This window comes from Urtica dioica, chromosome 11 (assembly GCF_054948205.1).
Source record: "Urtica dioica subsp. dioica isolate 48M chromosome 11, U.dioica_male_clone48M_v1_H2, whole genome shotgun sequence".
NCBI lineage: Eukaryota > Viridiplantae > Streptophyta > Magnoliopsida > Rosales > Urticaceae > Urtica > Urtica dioica.
The window spans coordinates 6,960,294-6,982,791 of NC_142766.1; the positions used below are offsets into that span (position 1 = coordinate 6,960,294).

General features: G+C 35.7%; 1 protein-coding gene across 2 annotated transcripts; it reads right to left on the reverse strand.

Annotated features, from left to right (window-relative positions):
• Nucleotides 1–219: 219 nt before the first annotated feature.
• Nucleotides 220–16,192, reverse strand: LOC149380916 (ARM repeat superfamily protein). Of its 2 annotated transcripts, none has more exons than XM_089630161.1 (35): nt 15,939–16,192; nt 15,588–15,755; nt 15,359–15,448; nt 14,989–15,125; nt 14,798–14,885; nt 14,310–14,392; nt 13,977–14,083; nt 13,294–13,446; nt 12,711–12,775; nt 12,543–12,630; nt 12,365–12,443; nt 12,144–12,252; nt 11,624–11,683; nt 11,387–11,505; nt 9,250–9,631; nt 8,972–9,156; nt 8,574–8,646; nt 8,297–8,447; nt 8,044–8,213; nt 6,807–7,157; nt 6,276–6,443; nt 5,908–6,201; nt 5,412–5,588; nt 4,890–5,153; nt 4,680–4,778; nt 4,409–4,593; nt 3,140–3,475; nt 2,652–2,805; nt 2,351–2,461; nt 1,765–1,932; nt 1,500–1,617; nt 1,217–1,375; nt 1,022–1,134; nt 879–938; nt 220–769 (listed from the first exon to the last, which is right to left on the reverse strand). In XM_089630161.1, the coding sequence occupies exons 1-35, from the start codon at nt 16,110–16,112 to the stop codon at nt 581–583; spliced, it is 5,427 nt and encodes a 1,808-aa protein (XP_089486287.1). In that variant the 5' UTR covers nt 16,113–16,192; the 3' UTR covers nt 220–580. The 2 variants fall into 2 exon arrangements, with proteins under 2 accessions (XP_089486287.1, XP_089486286.1); XM_089630160.1 differs by having other exon boundaries at nt 14,798–14,888.
• Between the last annotated feature and the right edge of the window lie 6,306 nt (nt 16,193–22,498).

Consider the following 22,498-nt stretch of genomic DNA (forward strand, 5'->3'; position numbering starts at 1 on the left):
GGGACGTGAATAACTCATCCCATTAATCCAAAAATAAAAAAAGAAAGTCAAATAATTAAATAAGAAAGAAAATCAAATATTATTAAAAGTAAGGGTATTTTTGTATTTAGTGAAAATAGGTAGTCATAGTTTAGGATTTATTTGGGTTTAGTAGATTTTGGTCCAAAATCTTTGTACAAGTCATAGAATAGGAATAATCCCTTAAATCTAACTTCCCGGTTTTCATCTATAAATAAATACATTTAACAGAATAATAATAACAATAACAATTCTCAAGTTTTCGCCACTGGAACCATGCCTTCGTTTAAAAATATAGCCATACTCAACTTGTCACAAGTTACATACTTGATTACCTAAAACACTAGAAGCGGTTGTAAACTTCCTAAATTTTCTATTCTTGGTACTGTGCATATAAAATAATAAATTATAACTGAAATCCGTTCCCTATGAATGGAACAAACATGTAAAAATTGAAAAAACCATTTCTTTGTTTCCACAGGCATATTGAAACGACTTGCACACGAAACTCCACTAATGCCAATGTGTGTAACCGATATAAACTTAGGTCTCTTGAGCAGGACTAAGGAGTTAGGTTGTCAAGGATGTCAATACATCTCTTGAGAAAGGACTTGGCTTCCCCATTTTTCTCTACTTCGTGCACGTGAAGAAGCTCATTTTTAAGCCCTGCATTCTCTGCCCGGCAAGCTGATGGGATATCTCCGTATAGTTTGAACATTTCAAGAAGACACTCCGAAGCATTTATGTGAACCTAACATTAAATGAGACAAGGAATTCGTTTAAAAGACCGTATTATTTATTGCATCGTGTCATTTTAGTACATGGTGAAACCATATTGTTAGCCGAGGTAAATGCAGTACCTGAGCTATCTTCACGGTATGCAGACATTCAACGACCTTAGGTGACAACATTCCACACATCTGAAGAGAAGAAGAGTGAGATTCCACAGCGAGTTTTATTTGTGTTCTAAGTTTTGTATTGGAATTTTAACTTTGACTGTTACCTCGTTGACAAAAGAAGCTATCTTAGGGTGTGTAGAAGTTTCCGTTGAATTATCCAAAACCTCACGAAGCTTTGAACAGAGTTCTTTTACTGCTGAAAATCCCGCTATTTTGACTACAAACGAATGTTTCTATTAGTAGAAGCAACAAACCCACGTGGTATTTAGCAAAAAAGGGCAATGGGAAAGAGAACTTACCAGTCCAAGGAAACCCAGGGGAAAGAGAAGTAACTAGAACATGCATTAAGTTCTCTTGTTGGTCTAGAACATCGTTTATATGCGCTATATGGATGCAGGATTTCAGACAGTCCAAAATTTTATCACTTGGAACTGATATCTCTCCAGCAGTATCAACTTCTGCGATTGATATGATATACAACAAGCTCAGAATAAAATACTTTCAATACTGACTATCAGGAATCTTCAAAACACTGTCTTCAAGACTAAACCGAAGCATAGCTGTTTTTGCAACCATCTTTACCTGTATCGCCTGATGAAGTTGCCTTCCCTGAATTGCTAGGAGCCACAGACTTGAACATATCTAACAGCATGGGAAAAATTGATTTAAAGAACTCTGGATTACCGAATGCTGTTACAACCTGAAACAAGGGTATGATAAAGAGATTTGAATAAGTGAAAAAGCAAGTTCCAGTGGAGGGGAGATGATCAACAGAAATTCTTTTTAAAGAAAAGTACAATGGAAATTACAGTTTACCATTTACAAAATAAAAGGAGGATATAGTTACCTGCTCAAGACAAGCAAAAGCAGCTTCACGGTATTTTTTCACCTTTTTAGTACAAGCAGATGATACAACACTCAATATAGTACTAGGTGCAGAAGGGTTGTCACTAGAAATTGCTATGTGACAGGACTTGGAAAGAGCACCAATTGCTTGAAGTAGAGCTTCCTTGCCCTGTTTAGTTCACCTTGATATTAGCAGACAAAAATTGAAAAAAAAATATATATATAATCCAAGAGGAGATGAATTTAAGCAGGGGATGGTTTAGCAATTTGAATTCCCTTAAAAATGTTTTCACATGTGACCTGTTTCCAGATTAACATCTTTGTGCTCAGCCGCTCACTAACCCAGAATTGTCTTTCCACATTGAATTAGCTATATATTTTGAGTTGTCATTAACTGAAAGAAAATTGCTTCTAATGCAGGATTACATGTTGGCGTTTCATATCGCTTATACTTTTACAGCTTTGACGAATTAGTTTCTTCTTATAAGCACATTTCCCATTCTACTAGTGGATAAATAAGCTGTTTAGGCTCTCGATAATGTTAAATGAATAAATACATTAACCAACATAAAAAAGGAGAATCTTACCTCCCATAAACGTCCAGGAATGTCTTTCAAAACAGCCTCAAGTAGTACACGATGGTGAGAAGCCAGAGATTCACCTAAAACTTCACCTAGTTTGCAAATTGCTAGACCAGACTGAAATTCAAGATAAAATTCATACAACGAATCAACAACTTGATAGATGTGTAAAAAAATATTAAATATTTTTTTTTTTTTTTGGGAAAGCGATGAGATATATTATTATACACGGGAGGGCAGAAATGAAGCAATTAAAGAAAGAAAAAATGAAAGGAAAAAAAGAGTGAGAGAAACACATATGATTGACCTTCTTTTTACTTGACCATGACGAGGATGTAATGCTCTCACAAACGAGGGAGACAATCTCAGCCAAGTATAACTGGAGAGCTATTCTTTCACTGCTTGTATTCTCTTCCCACAACTCCTCAAACAGACCGGATACGTGCTTGTCATCCTCGAACCTGCAAGGCAAAATCTATATCATTGAACAAGATATACAAACAAAATGGCTTCTTAAAATTCTATTTAATTTTTTAGAGCTTCTGCCCCTAAAAAAAATAAATAAATAAAAAGCGAGGTTACATCATTCAAAATGAAGATGACAATAATTTTTCAGCATATTTTAATTCATGGATCTTATGCATTTTCAGTTAAGAGCTGTTACATTCACTAATCTTTCTTTTTTACAGATGATCCAGAGCTAGTAGTTTGAGTCTCCATCCATAGTTTTACTAAAATGTATTATGGCAAAAAAAAAATGCCATTGCCTTGAAGAACAAGAAACATGCGTCAGACCTTGATATAAAAATAACAGGAATAATTAGAGCAAGATATCCATTCAGAACGTCTGAGGCCATTGATGCATAGTTTTTCAATAGAATTGCACATGTGATTTGTGAATTTCTGTCACCAGAATGCAGCGCTGTGGTATCTTCAATTAACTTCTGGGCCTGAGGTGTGGCTGCATACTTCAACACTATAGCACAAGCACTAGCGAAGGCACGTTTCGCAACATTGCTTTTTTCTTCCTTAACGACTGGGAACAACAGCTTCAATAACATGGCTGTGTAAGGTTTGATATCACCACCTACTTTTTGTACAAGCATGCTTGTAAAGTTGGCAACGCCAACCCTGCAAGGGAAAAATAAAATGGTCAAAGAAACTCCAGGTAAAAGCTAATTTCTCATATACTTTGTATACAGAGCGAGCATGCATTTAATTCACACAATCCTACCATCTCTTTTACACTCTTATCATACGGAAACCGTCGTAATTTTGGGTTTGTGGTTTGAAAACCCTCATATTTACATATTATTAAATTACCACCTAAGCCTGAGTATTGCCGACTGTGATGCATAAAGCTTTCATAATCGCTAAAAAAGCTAATTAACCTAAGAAATTGGACAAACACCAACTCTATTTGTCAAAACAGCCCCTAACCTCAACTTTCGTTCACTTTGAAGCATAAAGATTTTATAAATGGCAAAAGAAAAATTATGAACCTTATAAATTAGACAAACACTAACCCTAGTCATCACACTATTCGTCGACTCGTCGTCATGAGTAACAGAAAAATTTATAGACAAACAACTTATTAAGTTTTTTTTTTTTTTTGTCATTTTAAAAATATCATACATTAAAGTCGAGAGAATTCGGGGTTGGGGTTGTTAAATCACAAGCATAATATATATTTTTTACAATAGCGTGAGACAGTGGGGAGAATAATGTCAGTAGACAAATAAATAAATAGAACACCCCTAACAGTTTAAATGGAGTGTAAAACATAGGGTGTCATTTTCCCATTCTGGTATTGGATAAAAGAACTTCTGCATATTTTTTTCTTTCCTCACATGATATAAATCATAATATAGATGACCATTAACAAAATACAATATTATTTTTATCATCTTTGCTTTCGCAAATCCATCTCCTTATTTGATGGGACGGGGGTGCTTACGAGCTAGCCCCTCTTGTCTTTCAATAAAACTAAGAAACAATATCAATCCACCATTCCAGTCTTAAAACCTAAAATCAAGGACAGATTGTGATTGAAAAAAGTATTACCTGGTGTTGAGACCAACTCCAGACCGGACCAATTGGGCAAGGCGAGGAACCAGTTGATCTATTGACGCAGTATCCACAACATTTAAGGACAGATCAAGAGTTTCCCACATTGGAGAGCCTTTGGCAATTGAAATTCTCAAGTTTTCAAGTTTTTCTGTTTGTATTCCAACATTTGCTGCATGGAGCTAGAAAGAAGCACAAACAAAAAAATATGTTAGACTGCGCATGATATTCATCCTGAACGAGAGAATTTAATATTAATTCTTACAACCTCGACATAATTAAGCCCTTGGTCTTCAAGACTAGATAAACTTTCCAGCATGCAACAGATCAAATCAGATAAATGTGGACGGAGAGCAGTTCCTGCACCCTATAAATACGTTGGTAAACCCATAAGTCAGTCACGATCTTGGGAATATTATGGAAAACGGACTAGCTTTAAGAATGTAGACAAGTAAACTGCCAAGTAAAATGAAGTCACCTTTGCAAGCTTCATAACTACTGCAATAGATGCCTTGCGGACACTGCCAACCTTACTTAAGATGCCCTCTCCTAGCAGACCAGGAAGAACAATATCCATGGCTTGGCTTGCATGTGCAACATCTGTTAAGGATATGTCACATAGCCTAATAGTCAATGAAGTAACAGAACGACATAACTTTTCACCGGAAATCCGAACAGTCTCTTTGATGTCGTCCATGGCACGGAAGGCAGTTGACCATAATTTCTTCAGATGTTTTCCAACCTATCACAAGAAGACAATTGTTTTTAAGAGAAATATAATAAATATGAGGGGATGGAGCTTGCCAAAAAGTAAGACATCAGTTGAGAAGATATGGCAAACACTCTTTTTTTTTTTTTTTTTTGAAGGCAGCTTTGCTGCACTGGGGATTGAACCCACGACCTCCACACAGGAGGTGGTGTGGAATTACCACTAGGCTATCCTAGGTACCACATATGGCAAACACTTATGTGATACATATTATACGATATATGGTTAAACCTGTTCAAATTTCCGGCCTTGAATGATATCTGCAAGAGCAAGACAGGATGCTTCCCGTGAACGCCAAAGCCTAGAGCCAGATTGCACTAACAAATCCTCAATAATATCATCAAAGTGCTCGTCGATGGTCTTCTTCGAGTCTTCCACAAGTGACTTCCATATGTGTGACATTGCATCCTATAAACACAAGAAAATCACAAGAAAGGAAATGAGCACCTAAGTACCAATATATGTATGATCAGTGAGGAAATCAGTACACCTATCATCACAAAAGTAAAAGGTTATAGCAAAGATATTGGCCACCAACCTCGGAAAACAACTCATTTTTCCCCTCTTTTTTTTTTTTTTTTTTTTTTGCAGCATGTTACTGATCTTTTTCTAAATAACGACAATAATAAAAATACTAATAATTTTACAGCAAAGCGTGGAATCTTAATAGATCAACTTTTTAAAAGCTTCCGACGATGACGATTTCAGTTGGTTCAAGGAGATCTACCTGCACATTTTTTTCAGGGTCGTATTGATAACGGACAAGCCTTGGGATAAGTGTACGTAAATGAGGCTTAAGAACATCCCCTGCTTGCTTTGCTATCTTAGAAAATCCAAAGGCCGCGCCCCTTTTTGAGTTTAGAGAAGCTTGATGATTTGCCAGATCCATAAATTTATATATTAGGTCTGGTTGTCCCATCTCATTCGCTAAGCTGCAAAGCTCCTTATAAGTGCTGAGCTTCCCACCATTCATACCCTCCCCAATCGCTCCCTCTTGAAACACTTCAGTATCTTCAACAAGCTGCAACACTTATTATATTAGAAACGAAGCCAAATATAGAAAATGTGGAGAGGGAGAGAGAGGGACCAACTTGCCTTGATTGCTCTTTTCCTCTTTCCTGAACCAGTAAGGGTGCTCACAAGCGCATTTACCAAGTTTTTCTTCATTGGTTCATCTCCAAGTTCATACACAATACTCATGCCTTGTGAAGCTAGCTCTTGTGTCAGTTCGTTCTGCTCCCCAAGTAAGTGTGAAAAGGCTTCCTGTGTTAACACAAATAGTTACAGTTGGAGCTTCACGCATAATTTTTCAGCCTATTGTATTATCAAGGCATGAAATGGGACTTTATGATTTTTCTCATTTTTGTTCATTAATCATTTCCCTGGAATGAATTTAAAAGTATCCACACTATTTATCAGCAAATATCCCAGCTTTATTATTTATTAAAACAAAAAAACAAAAAACAAAAAAAACAAGTTCAGTAATAACTTAAGAAGAGTCAAACGTCAACAATATCGTGATCTTTGCTGAGAAGGCTAAAAGTTCAAGGAAAAGTCTAAAATGAAAAATAGACAATGATGAGTATTAAAATAATCAGATGAAAAGTTTCCTTCTGCTTGACATACTTGAATTTCAGGAAGCATTTTCTGGATGGCAGGATGATTGCCACAATACATTGTGATCGATAAAAGCCAGACAGTTCCAGAACATCGCTCTTCTTTCCTTGTGCTGAATAAAAGTTCATCAAAAAGCTTTTTCCTAATAGCATCTCTAACCAAGGGATGACAATCTTCACTTGGTGAATCTGCTCCACCAGTGCTATATTTTGATACCGACAAGTTCACATCACCCATAAGAAAGTTAGAACTCATAGAAAGGGTGCTATAATTAGTTTTGAGAATCACATCAGCAGTTACGGGAACTCCACCCCACAAAAACGAAAGAGCCTCTCCGGCAGCAAAAAGGACATCTTCGACCTATAGACCACAAAAACTGTCAGAAAAAACACCATTTCCTAAATTATCACAAATATTCTACTAAGTTGGTAAATACATAAAAATTATGGTTCCATATTTTCCTTGCAACTGTCAACTAGAAAATGTAAGAGTTGTACAGATTTTCCTTGAATGTTTCAAGTATGCAACTCATCCAAATCTAGTTTAAGAAAATTACAAGAATTGACACTGCCACTTATCTTAAACTGCTTCCTTTACTCTTTGTAATTAAGAATTGAAAAAGACAACCTAACTGAAAATTTCAAAACCAGAGAAAACAGATAAAAGTACGGGAATGGAACTCACAAAAAGAAAATCAGCCTTCTCTTAAGCGCAGCTGTTATATAAGAAGGATTTTTATAAAGAAAATCCATGAACAAACCAATGGTTTAAGCTGATCCCAAAGTAAAATACTATAACAATTCGGGGTTCGCTAGATATATAGCCTTATAAACATAATAAAATTGCTATATAGCCAATCTTTCGTTATTTGTAAGTAAATAGTCATGCCTATTTATTAACATGGCCAAATTTACATTAATACCCAAATTTACGTAATACGTAAAGGGGTATATATAGAATGAGAATTAACGCATGATGACACATGCGAACTATATGGCTATTTACCTATAATTAACGAAACATTGGCTATTTACCAATTCACAAACTTTTAGAGGCTTAGTTAATTAGAAATTTGAACAATTTGGTATGTAAAACCTACAACTAGATTTCAGTTTAGCCAAAGATACTCGAAGTATCGTTTTTACTATACCAAATTGGTATGTAAAACCTTACAATATTAACTAGAACGGTATGAACAAAGCAGATCAACTAAAACATGTAAAAATAAATTAATTAAAATACCAACCTTTGACCGGCGAAGACTGAAAATCAAGTCAAGAGCAAGATTCAGACAAGAAGCTGATGTTTCCTTTATACAAATATGCCCAATGGAAATAACTATTTTCTGAATTGCTTTCATGTCATCCCCAGATAAGAGCTTGCTCAGCTTTTCGTGTAAGATTGTAAGAATATCAACTGCAATAATAGAGGGAATTACTTGTTACGTAGCAAGTAAGGGTGGTTATAGAAGTCATTGATTCGAAGACAGATTTAGTTACTTGAATTAGAATCATTAAGAAGTGGTGGCAACGGAACGCGCAACCCAATATGACCCAGGGCTTGCATTGCGACTGAGGCCAGCGTAGCAGTTTCAGAACTAACAATATCAGCAACAAATTTGAGAGTTGTCTGCAGCAGTGTCTCAGGGATCTGCACAAAAATCATGTGATGCTTCAGAAAATCTTTTGCAACATTGCATCATATTTGTGGAACACCTCTGGAAGAGGCGAGATATCCTTGGAAAGTGTACGAAAATAAAGGAAACATGTGGCTTACAGAAGGTATTCTAGATACACAATCTGCAGTAACATATCCAATCGCACATATCACTCCATGTTGAGTTTCAAATCTGCAATAGCATAAATTTATGTTTAGCAATCTTTGATGATTAAGATATGAAATAGATGATATTCATTTTAGTGAAATTTTTGTTAATACTTAATAATAAGCATATAGAGAGAGAGAGAGAGAGAGAGAGAGAGAATTGTATTATACACTGGAAATAGGGAGAATTTTATTAATAAAGGGGAAAAAATAGAGAAACGCGTCATTACAAAAGGGGGATTGAGACAATAAAGGCATTCGCCCAGACACATGCTAGATGTTCAAAAGATAAACCCTTAAAGTCTATACAGCCAAAATGCAGCCATACCAAAATTTGAGAATATACAAACCTCAACTTCTGTGCTCTACTGATTGTGGCAATAAGTTCACTAATTATATCAGATGATGTGGCAATTGGAAGATTAGAGGAAGCTATTCCAAGTAATCGCGCTGCAGATTCACGAGTGTCCAAGTCCACATGACTAAGCAGTTGCTTGAGCCATGGTACTTTTTGAGCATAGTGAGACGCTATCATCTAGAAGAACCGTACATCAGAAGCATGGAAAAACGAAAGAGACATATAAATATTACGTTTTTTGTAAGCATGATAAAGGTTTGGAATATTGACCTCTGGAACACAAGATCCGATTTCAATCAATCCCTTGGAAGCATTAGCATGCAATTCAACAGATCCTTCAAAAGCCATAGCATGTTCTAGCAGCAAACACATATTTTCCACAGCAGAGCCATTTACAGGTGACCCTTCTGTAGATTTATTTTGATTGACCTCTGACTGAAAGCACTTCAACAAGAACTGTATCAAAACCACATAGGTTCTTGAAGGAAAAACAAGCTTTTGGTCCCTCATTTCAGTCGAGTTTAATAACATTGGCTGCTGTCTGAGAATATAATCTAGCATTTCTCCCAGCTTTGGATAATGCGCATCAGATTTGCCATTCATGCTTCGCCCACCGTCTTTCAATAGAGAAAGGCCTTCAAGAGACATTTCCCTGTAAAAAGCAAAATTTTAAGCGTGTGAGTGACAGTGAGGGATAGAAAGAAAGAGAGTTTTACATGCTTCAAGTCACTTCAAGCAAATGTTAAACCACATTAAAACTGTATAACCTTCTTACTCAACAATGGAAATCATCACAAAACTGTTATATTTTACAGCATCCACCTGATAAAAAGCCACATATATAATAAATATAAGTTGAACTTTCCATCCTCAATGACATCTACTGACAATAATTATCAATATCTTGTGTAGTTAGAGACTTTGAATTTTGTAGTGAATAAAAATATTTTATCATGTTGAGTTTGTCGTGTTCATCAAAAGAGTTGTGCGTTTTCATATAAAATTCATTATCTTTTTATTTTCAGGCTGAAAAAAAAAAGTAGAATCTAGCAATCTTAGACAATTGTATAATCTTTATTTGGAAAATTGAACATAATTTTTTGTCTGATTGCATACTTTTTATGTTCATTTTTTTTTTTTAAAAATGAACGTTAATAAATTATAGGTAGAACCCACAATGAATTTTTTAGCATGTTGTTCTACAATACTATTATGGTGCAGTAGTTAAAAACTTAATTTGACGTTTAAGGTAAAATAACATTTTTTATGTGCGTCACCCGTGTAACCCACGGGGCCTCGGCAGGAAGTACCAAGTTTGATTCCCCCCTAGAACTACATGTAGGGCTACTGGCAGGGTCTCCTGGTCGGCTAGCCAAGGCACCGAGGGATTTGTAGCACAAAACCCAAATACTCACGGCTATCGAGAAAGGGATATTTGACCAAATGTCCTCAGGTACAATTAAAATGTTTCGAGATCATAATGCTTTTCACACTAGTGCTATGCAATGATAACTGGTCATCTGGGGCATCAACTGCTACGAGGGCATAGAGTTGCCAACTCAGACAACTAGTAAAAAAGCTAGTTGTGCTACAGCCTATACAATGGCAGCATTGACCAGTCTTGGAGGCAAAACTAGTGCAAGATGGTTTGTTATGGTACTTGATGACAGAGATTAATTAGGGGCTGGGTCTCATGTGGTCTTTACTACAGCGGAAACAGGGGCAATGGAGATTTATAATTCCGCATGCCTGTTTTCTTGTTGTAATGAGTTCAAAATGTATACTTCGGAGGATTTGTTTCGAGATTGGTCTAGCTGTCTGTAATTTCCTTTCCCTGGGTGTCTTTTTGCTGTCAAGTGTTGGTCTTGGGGTTTCAGGGTGGCATGTTCGATTAGAGTTTGCTCCGTACTCCTTTGCCTATCTTGCAGTTTGTTTTTGTACATTTTTACGCTTTCACGACTCGCCGTTGTAGTAAAATATTTTGTTTCTTTAAAGATAAAAATAAAAATTCCGCATGTCTCCTAAAGTGAGACGGTTAAACCAAAGTGGTCTGCAGCAGTTTGGAGACTTACTTGCAGTATTTCTCTTACGTATCCATAAGTCTCTTGAATGCTTGGTTAGCATTTTTATTGGTAATCATTTTCTGCATTTGAATTCGTTAATCTTGTAATTATAACATTTTGTAGCTTTTGGATCGAAAACTGTTGATTTATTTTTTATCAGTATCACCCCCGGTTACTTTTAAGCAGGTAAGTGAAAGAGATATATGGAGACGTGTAAAAATAAAAATAAAAAAACACAGAGTTTAGCCCATGGACCAGGCCAAATATATGCTAGAATAAACGCAGAAAAAATAATTGACTATTGTTTTACTTCAAGTGCAAATGAAAGGCAAATAGTATGATACCTTATATCCAAACTAGAATCGGATGCGGCAAGCATACAAATATACCGACTAGGGCAATGTTGTATGTTAAACAACTGGGTAGCCCACCTCACAGCGCAATATCTTATTTCGCTTTGATCCTAGGCCAGTACAACAAATTAGTTAAAGTGTATGCTACTGATAACCTGAGATACTTCTCCACAATAATGGCCTAGAAAATTCGAAGTGGAGCACAAACCCATGTATGCAAAAGAGTACCTCTTGAGAGCTTCTCAGCAACAGTGTCTCTAAGTCTTTTAATACAGCAGCTGAGGCTCCCTAATACCCAAAAGCTAGTATCAGCATATAGAATCAGATGTAAAGTCCACTTCCACCAAAACAATAATAGTATTACTGTAATAAATCCCCAGAAAAGGTTCACAGAAAGCAGAATATGCATTTATGTATAACATGAACGATTTTACTTTTATTTTAAAAAATAGGTTAATTCGTTGACAAAGGAAAATAAATACTCTAGTTTGCTGATTCTGTATTATCCTGGGACAGGTTTCTTGATTGCACAAACAATTATTTTACGAATTTTCATATATGGATCATCTTACAATAACCTGGTTGCAAGAGATTAGCTTTCCAACTTATGAGCTGACATTATGTTATATACTCTGTAATTGGATTCTTGATATTTTATCTTGAATAAAATTAAAATGGGTTGTCAGAATAATTGTTAGAAGGAAATAGCGGGAGAATATTTCAAGCAGAAAGTGAGTAACTTCAATACCTTATACGCACTAGAAAGGGAAACAGTTGCCTCTTGAATAATAAAGCGAAGAGCTTGAGGTTCTGCTTTCAGTGCACCAAAAAGACGCACAGCCATGTCAGTATTATCTCTGAAAAAAAAAAAGTCACGAACAACTTTTTACTTTTGAATTTAAATTGAAGATTGAAAAGCATAGCTGCAACAAAGAAAGTTGATAATTAAGTTCAAACAAAGGCGCAAACCTAAAAAGTTGTGGCATGCGCTGCGCAAGCAATCCAATGCCTTGGAAAGCAAAAACTTTGGTATCCCTCGCAGTAGCATCTGATTAAATTGATACACAATCGAATATGATTATAATTTATCTGATGTTTTAAAGTGATAAATATTAAGAAACTAATCCTCCAGACTAAAATGACGAACCTGTCTCAACGTTTGAAGAATTGTCCAGTGACTTCACAATTGCACTCAGTATCACCGGACCCATCAGCTTAAGCTGATTGATTTGTGACTGCGCAAAGCAATAAAAAAATATTAGAAAAGTGTTCTGGAAATACATGCAAATTCGAAAAATAGAAACAAATTACTTACATGTTTAAATACCCATACTGTAAACTCCATTCCCAACTGCTTCAACCTTGATGTAGTGTCGTTTCCTTTCAATACACAGTACAAACATCTAAATATTTAGCTCACGGTAGCCCACATAAAACTTGAATGCAACCGAGGTTAAGCCTATAAGCTTGTAGTTTTCAATATACTTTAGATGCTAGTAAGTTAGGATAAAAAGGGTCTTGTACATTTTTTTTCAGTTATCAATAGAAATATCAGTTTCTCTTACAAAAACAAAAACAAAAACAAAAAATGAAAAGAAAAAAAAAAGTTTATATTACAAGGTACCATATGTATTGGCATACAGAGATTAGCCTTGGTGATGTATTTGAAGATGGCGAATGTTCAAAAGTAAATGCTTATTTATTTTTAGTAGCATATGCTTTCAGAATTAATACCAAAGGCTTGGATACTTTACATTACATATATTAACTACAGCGTTACTTACAAGGATAATGAATTAAACACTGCTTGAATGAATAAATAAATAAATTGTATAACCCTAAAAATTAAGAAACCTTTAAGAACAAGAAACAAATTTGACCCTGTACGCATACCATACCATATATGCAACCAAAAATGCACTGTAAAGTTGATGGAAAACTATTCGCTGCTGTAATGGATCGGCAAAAAATTGACATGAGCTTTGCTTTGAAAACAGGACTCACAGGAGCAACCTTAGACTCCACAGCAGCACTTTGAGAGCCAGCAGTACCTACATAAAGTTTAACATGTCTGTCAATTATGCACTAAAAATGGAAGCAAAGGCTATTATTGCACATGACCCATAACAGAAACAATGTTTAACTTTCCCTCACATGCATTCGATGAATTGTTACCTCATATTCCTGTGTGCAATGATGTACATGGACATGTATACATGCTAAATTGCGATGGGACCCAAATTCATGTGGGTTCTTCTTTAACCTGATAAAATATATAATGTAACCTAGGCTGCAGTTATGATTTAACCGGGCAGGGTTTTTCATTCTTCTACTTTAGTTTCCTTTCTCTCTTTCTATTTTACTTCTGTTAATATCTTACCTCTCATCTTTTGTTAATAAAATTCTGCTTCTTAAAAAAACAATTATAATAAAGAGGGGTTTTTTTTACAGACCATTGGTAATTGCATTATAATGTGCTAGCTTAAAATATTAGCTTTCCATATTATCGCTAATTCAATTATATTTTATTTAAGTCAGCCAAGAAATAAAAACACCAATAGAGCAGAAATTATTTATATACCATTAAATAGCAGAAAAAGTTTGGTTATAAGGTTGGAATCCTCCAGGTTTGTGCCGCTACCCTTCTTTCTTAGAAGCTCCTCCCCTCTCTTTGCAACACCCTCTTGACTAAAATCAATCAACAGAGACTTATTATCAGTTTTGTTATACAAAAATGAAAAGTAAAAAATTATTATTGAGACACATTACTTCATTTGTCTCATATTCATTTCATTAAATGATGACTCTTTGTTCTCTTTTCGTTGTACTTGGTGTTTCAATTTAAGTATGTTTTTGTTCTTATAATCATATTACTGAAAAACATAGCTCAAAAGTAACTGAAGAAATTGCATACTAATCAACAGAAGCAGCCAGATAGAGTGGATAAACAAGCTCAGGTACCAGATCCATTCCTTCAACGATATTTAAGATCCCCAACTGCTTGTAGAAAATCAAAATGGTGCATTACCGTCAGATGACCAAAAATACATTTCATACGAAACAAGCATAGTAACAGAACAATGTTCAAACCGAATGAATATAAATAGAATTCAAGAATCTTATATCATTGCAAATGACTAAATCTCCCTGTAAATCGTAAAAATTCATTTGACTTCTCTTTGACCACATTTCCCCCAATTAGAGCTAAGGAAGCAACTTTTCCTAAGACCGTGCGCTAAATAGTGATGACATCACAGCATATTGCTCAACTTCGTGGCTTCATGGCCAAAAGAAATTTCCCTTAAAAAATAATGATGACATCACCGCATATTGCTCACTATGGTGTACCTAGAAAAATCTGTATGTATTCCCATAAAGTCGTCATTATCAAACCAAATTTACCTTTCTCATCAAAAGTATATCTCTATCCAAAGTTTGTTTTCCAGTTACACGGCTGGCTTGCGAGATTGAAAGCCCAGGTGGGCATGCTCTGCTGCACAGATGCACACAACTCCTTATAGAACTTCATCATTGTACCAAAAAGCTATTTGGAAATAGAAAAAGAAAACTGTTCTTCAATATAATTTACTGACCTTTGAGTAGATGGCTGGTACAAAATTGTATGGAGGCAAAAATCAATAAACATCTGCCTGTCCTGAGAATCACAAAGTTCCCTGTATTTTGCAACAACTTCATCATCAACTCGAGTAGAATGACAATCGCCGATAACCTGAAACCAATTGGATAGAAAGGTTGGGAATGGCCACCCGTCAACAAACACACACACACATAATGGTGCCAAGGTCAAGAATTGAGTGCAAAACTCAATTTATAATATAAAAGTAGAACAAACATATGGTTAATTGCAAAGAACAAAGCAAACTATACAGAAGAGTGATATAAAATGGTTATTAAAATACTTGCACTACTCCAAATTAACCACCCGAATCAACAGAAAAATACCTTGCTTGTGATTCGAAGAATGATCTCTTGGTGCTGATGAGGAAGCTTTGAAACATTAACCAGAAGCATAGGTGCCAAATTTTCTTTTTCCTGTACAATAAAGTGACATCGCAAATTTGAAACATGTACGCAATCTTCGCTAGAAAAAAAAAACAAAAAACAAAAAAATAACAACAACAAACATAAAAGAACAATTCAATCACCAAACATTAAAAAATAATACACGCACCTTAGTTGGTACACGCTCAAACGCCATTTCTATGTAGACAATACAAAAATTCCGAACCATTGGAGCAGCATTAGGCTCTGAATATATATTCCACAGTTCCAACAATGGAAGACCAATTTCAAACTGATGTTTCACTCTCTTGTTCACGTGACTCAATATCTCAAGAACCTGCGTAGTCATCAATTCCAACCAAAAAAGCTCACACCACTTTAGTTGGTTTACAAAGATACACAAAAACGAGTCAACTGGATCGCTAATTTGAAATCCCTAAAAACACGGCTTGAAAACGCTCCGATAACAACTAAGGCATATAAGTAGAGTCTCGGCATAGGAAAAGAGAGAGAGGAAAACCTTGGTACGGACGGCGGAGGAGGGTGAGGAGAGAGAGGAAATGGTGATGGGAAGGAGCTTGGAGAGGAGGTTTTGGATGTTGGAGTCCTCGCAGAGAGCGAGGCGTGTGAGCATTCGATCGAGCATCTCTTCAATCTCTGCTTCCGATTTCTGCGCTTGCGGTGGGTCCGCCATTTTCTTCCCCTCGAGCTTTCTCCAACAATGGCGGTCGAGAGCAAAAGGGTGCTGGGCAAGCAAAGAGGAGAAATGAATACTAGAGTAATAATTAGTGAACTTATAATGGGTTTTATTTGGAAATTTTGACCAAAAGATTATTACTTAACCAAAATCAACAAATTTTGACAATTTTATCATTAAATGAATTATGCAAAGACTATGGGGCCGTTTGGTAGTTAACTCAAAAAAATTTTGTTTTCTATTTTCTAATTTTTGTAGTTGTACTGAAAAATTATTTTGTAGTTGTTTTTAAAAAGCTGTTTGGTACAGTTTTCATTTTTGTTTTTGAGAAATTGAAAAAACTGAAAAAAAAACTGTTTGATATAGTTTTCATTTTTGTTTTTGAAAAAATGAAAAAACGAAAAAAATGAAAACTATTTAGCGGCGATGGTGAGGCTCGGTGGTGATTGACGAAGATGGCCGGATTTTTTTTTTCAAGTCTTGCGCACGGGTGAGGAGAAGGAGGAGAGAAGAGAAGAAAATATTTTCCAAAAACACATTTTATTTGTTTTCAGTTTTCTTTACTCTTTTACAAAACAACTTCAAAATTTTTTAAAATTTTTTTCCGAAAACACAACCAAACACAATTTTCACTTCTTGTTTCCTATTTTTTCAACTCAAAAACTCTTTTTGAGTTGAGAACCAAACACTCCCTATAATACTCTTCGTAATTTCGTGACAAATCGGTCTCAAAATACAGAATTTCGTAACAATTTGATCACGTAATACAAAAGTTTATAATTCGGTCATGAAATTATGTATTTTCTCACTATTTTTAAGTATTTGTTGCAACTAGTCAATTCGCTACCTCATTTTAAAGATCTAGCTCAAGTTTCATTTTATTAAGAAAATAGTATACCAAGCCGAAGTAAATTAACTAACCTAATTAGGTTAATTAATTTACTTTGGTTTGGAAGACTATTTTCTGAGTAAATTAAATTAACATAACCAGTCAATTAATTTATTTTGCGCTGGTAAGCTATTAAAAAAAAAAAAAAAACTTTTGACTATTTTATAAAATGATAGACCAATAACCCACCCTCCTTTTAAAAAATTGCATAAGTTTCATTTTATTAAGAAAATAGTCCACCAAACCTAATTAAATTAATTAACTCATTAGGTTAATTTAATTTACTTCGAAAATAGTTGTATTTGAAACCATGTTGAGAGATGTCAGGTGATGGTCCCATACATCTGAGTGAACTAGTTCAAATTGTTTGGTTGTGTGTGTTGTGATAGGTTTAAAGTTAAACCGGTGCATTTTACCAATCACACAATCAAACACAAAAGAAATCTTTATTCAAAGTGGTGTTACATTGTACATGTTTCAAGATACAAGTGACAATATCCTTTGGTACATGGCCTAATCTTATGTGTCAAGTGTTGGCATCAAAAGTGCTAGACTGATTTGAAGTAATAATACACACAAAGGACTACATACATGACTCTTGAACACACTCGGGTTGTGGTGCACTAAACTTAGGCTCATAACAATCAACAAGTAAAACAACAGACTTTGGCACAACAAGACTACTACACACTTCAATACACGTTTTATCACATACAGCAAACAGATTACCATCAAAGTTTGACATAAGAGCATGAAGTCTTGGCTTGAGAAGAACTTCAATCTGAAAGAGATCAAGCTAATACAAGTCGTCTTTCAGAGCTGCATCCAGTAGTACTCTCATCGAAGCCTTGTTCTTAATAAGACATTTATCAACATAGAACTCAATCAAAACTTGATCATCTTTGGTGAACTGAGAGATGCTCAACTAATTTTTGGTTATGTGTGCTACGTTAAGGATATGTTTCAAAAGCAAACTGTCATGATTAATTTTCAAAGATGAATCACCAATGTAAAGTATAGTGAGAGAAGAATACTGGTTGTTGATGTTGGAGAGATTGGAAGTGATGTGTCGTCACTCCACTGTCTAGATACCATTCTTGACCAGCTTGTTCATCATTGGTCGTGGCAACGTAAGCTTAAGCACCCTTGATGACTTTGATGTGCCTGTGGTGACGAGCCTTGTGACTGTGGTGTTGAACCATCGAAATGCACATTGAATCGATGGAAGCATTAGACGGCGATTATGGCTAGTTCGACCGTATAGTTGGCACATCGGGTGGTTGTTGGAGTTGTTGCGACCACCTCTTCCACCATGGTTGCGACCTCGATTACCATGACCTCTATTTTGCCCTCGTCCACCGCGATATGTCGAATTCGCTGATGGTGTTGAGTAATTTTCTGTGTTTGTGGTCGAATTGAGCGATTTAATCCTCATTTCTTGATATTGAAGGGCAAATTGTACCTCTGGGGGTGTAGATGTCTCATTTCTTAATATGATCCAAGTTCGTCGAAGGATGTAGAGAATTAGGTCATCGTCTTTCACTAGGGCATCACCACAATTGAGATTGTTTGCGATGGTCTTCATCTTCAAAATTAATTCGTTGACGCTAAGATTATCTTTCTTCGTCGTCTAGAGAGCGAATCGAAGTTGCAAAACTCGAGCTTTCGATGTGGTTTGAAAGATTTTGCTCAGCGTCGACCAGACTGCGGCAAAGATGACGCGACGATTCACATGACCTAACATTCGTTCAGAGATGGAGGCGAAAAGCCAACTGAGAAAGAATCATGTCGAAGCCAGAGATAGTACTCGGGGTTCAATATTTGACTGGAGTTGCCATTGACGTCAACTAGGCTCTGAATTTGAGGAGGACATTCGAGCATTCCAAGAAGGAAGCCCTCGAGTTCATGAGCTCGTGTTGTGGAGAGGACTTCAGTGCTACAGAATTGATAATATCATAATACTAAGTAAGTGTAAGTTGGGAGAAAATATATTTTGTATATATGAACAAGCCATACGACATCTACATTTATAGAATGAGAAAATAACAACTTGACCATAACTCAGCCTATAGAATAGGAACTAACTAACCGCTAATAATTATCTAGTAATTAAATAAATAACAGCTATTTACTCTAACTAATTATTAACACGTTTACAGTTTTCTACACTCCCCCTCAAGTTGGTAAGTATATATCATACATTCCTAACTTGCTTACAAATAGTTCGAACACTGGTTTGAACAACCCCTTAGTCAAAATGTCAGTTGTTTGATCCTTGGTGGATACAAATGGCGTGCACACAATCCCAGCTTTAATATTTTCCTTAATGAAGTGTCTGTCCGCTTCAACATGCTTGGTACAATCTTGTTGTACATGATTATGAGAAATGCTAACCGCTGCCTTGTTGTCACAATACAGCTTCATAGGCAAATCTATTTCCATCTTCAGTTCTGTCATTACTCTCTTGATCCAGAGAAGTTCACAGATTCCATTAGCCATAGCTCAAAATTTTTACTCTGCACTGCTAGCAACCACGTTCTGCTTCTTACTCCTCCAAGTCACTAGGTTTTCCCACACATAAGTACAGTAGCCTAAAGTGGATCTTCGATCAGTAACAAAACCAGCATAGTCTACATCTGTAAAGGCCTCAACTGTTCTGTTGTTGCCCTTTTTGAAGAGTAGTCCTTTTCCTGGATAGCTTTTTAAGTATCTGAGAATCCTGTAGGTAGCCTCAAGATGCTCTTCATATGGGCAGTGCATAAATTGACTGACCATGTTGACTGCAAATGCTATGTCTGGTCTTGTATGTTCCAAATAGATCAGCCTTTCCACCAATCTCTGATATTGCTGGATATTGACTAGAACTCCCTCTTTGACATCCCCCAACTTCTGATTCGGATCAATGGGAGTATCTGCTGGCTTGCACGCACTCATTCCTGTTTCTTGTAGAAGATCCAGGACATACTTCCTCTGTGAGACAAAAATTCCTTCCCTTGATCGAGCTATCTCCATGGCAAGAAAGTACTTCAACTCTCCTAGGTCTTTAACTTCAAACTCATGAGCCAGCTTCTTCTTCAAACTTTCAGTCTCTTCATAGTAATCTTCAGTAAGGATAATATCATCTACATAGACAATCAATATTGCAATCTCCCCATTACTTGAAAACTTCATGAAGAGTGTATGATCAGCTTGAGCATGTTTGAATCCATGCCTCTTTACGAACTGAGTGAACCTATCAAACCAAGCTCTCGGAGACTGTTTAAGTCCATACAATGCTTTCTCCAATTTGCACACCTTTGAACCAAAACTGCTCTCAAATCCCGGAGGAGGATTCATATACACTTCTTCTTCAAGCTTTCCATTTAGAAAAGCATTCTTCACATCTAACTGTTGAAGTGGCCAATCTCGGTTAACAGCTAGAGATAAGAGAATTCTTACAGTGTTCAACTTCGCAACTGGTGCAAAAGTTTCAGTGTAGTCTATTCCATAGGTCTGTGTATAACCTTTGGCGACCAATCTCGCCTTGTACCTCTCCAGTATTCCATTTGCCATGAACTTAGGAGTGAAAACCCATCTACAACCGACTGCTGGTTTGTCTTTGGGCAGCTGTACAATCTTCCATGTCTGATTCCTTTCAAGTGCATTCATCTCTTCCAAAACAGTTTTCTTCCACTCAGGTCTAGATAGAGCTTCCTGTATGGTTGAGGGGACAGTAATAGAGGAGACACTAAAGGTAAAGGTTGCAAATGATGAGGACAGTTTAGAATAAGAGACATAGTTTAAGATAGGGTATTTGGCACATGATCTTTTTTTTTCTTTTCTGAGAGCTATTGGTAAGTCGAGTTCAATAGAATTATTACCTTTTTCTCTTGCTGTCATCGAGTCAGATTCATGGATAGGTGCAAGATCAGGGACTTCTTCTAGTCTTTGATTTGGATTCTTCTCTCATAAATTTTTCCAAAGAACTTACTTATCTATTGCTCTTCTTTTTCCCGTGTTTCGGTTGTATTTATCTCATCATTTGCTAATATTGTTTCAGTTGTATTTATTCCATTAGTTTCCCATTCTTGACTATTTTCCGATGTACCTAGGTTTGTAGTATGATGCACATCTAGATTAATTTCAAGAAAATCAAGCTTTTCATTCTTCTGCAAAACATTGTTTACATCTTCAATTAAATTCTCCCCCTGAAGATGAGTAGTAAAAAAAGGTTGATTTTCAACAAAATTAGTGTCCATTGTTACAAACATCCTTTTTGTTGTCGGATCAAAACATTGATATTTTTTTTGTGTTGAAGAAATTCCTAAGAAAACACATTTTTTCCTTTAGGATCGAATTTACTTGCTGTTTTGTCAAGATTTTTATTAAACATTGTGCAACCAAAAAAATTTAAAGGGAGAGAGCTAATTAACCTGTTTGTTGGAAAGCAGTCTTGAAGAGTGTTAATAGGAGTCTTAAATCCTAAATTTTTTTTACGGCATTCGATTAATTAGGTATGTAGCATGTAAAACAGCATCTCCCTATAAAATATTTGGGAATTTTTGTTGAAAACATGATTGCACGAGTTACTTCAAGTAAATACCTATTTTTCCTCTAAGCAATTCCATTCTGAGCAGGTGTATTTATGCAAGAACTTTGATGAATAATTCCTTTTTCAGCAAAAAATTTGTTTAGGTTTTGAGAAAAATATTCACGGCCATTATCACTTCTTACCATTTTAATATTTGGTATTGAATTGAGTTTGTACCATAGTATAAAAATTCATAAACACATTTTCTTCTTCAGATTTTTCCTTAAGCAAAAAAACCCAAGTTACCCTTGTATGATCATCTATGATTGTTACAAACCATCTCTTTCGTAGATACTCTAGATGCACCCCAAATATCACTATGCACAAGAGTAAAATGACTCATAGGTTTGTAATTATGAGGAATATAAGAATTTCTATGATGTTTTGCAAATGCACACCTATCACAGTGAAACAATGAAGGAATAACTTAGGAAACAATCTTTTCAAATAATAAAAACTAGGATGTCTTAGTCTATAATGCAGCAAATACAACTCATTATCACTGGAAAAAGAAATAATTCGCAGACAAGCATTTCTTTGACCTCTTTTATTTGATTCAGTCCCCTCATCAAAGACATAGAGTCCATCTTCCTCTCTAGCATTGCCAATCATCCCCCCCGATGCCAGATCCTGAAAAATGCAATAAGAGGGATAAAATTTAGCACAACATTGAAGCTCTTTGGCTAATTTGCTAACAGAGGCAAGGTTACAAGACATGTTTGGAACATGTAGGACTTTAGAAAGATCAATTGAAGGGGAAATTTTGATATTTCATATTCCTGCAATGACTGATAGAGAGCCATCAACAACTTTTACTTTCTTATCTCTTGCATAGGGTTTATATGAGTGATAGAGGTTTGAAATAGAGGTCATATGGTTTGTTGCACATGAGTCAATGACCCAGGAATTTTTTTTTATTTTCCG

Excerpts from the sequence above, each read along its gene's own strand:
- LOC149380916 (XM_089630160.1), bottom strand. The coding sequence starts at position 16,112 with ATGGCGGACCCACCGCAAGCGCAGAAATCGGAAGCAGAGATTGAAGAG. Across the intron at positions 12,253-12,364 it reads CGCATGCCACAACTTTTTAG|AGATAATACTGACATGGCTG; the intron begins GTTTGCGCCTTT and ends TTTTTTTTTCAG. Across the intron at positions 4,594-4,679 it reads AAGGGCTTAATTATGTCGAG|CTCCATGCAGCAAATGTTGG; the intron begins GTTGTAAGAATT and ends GCTTCTTTCTAG.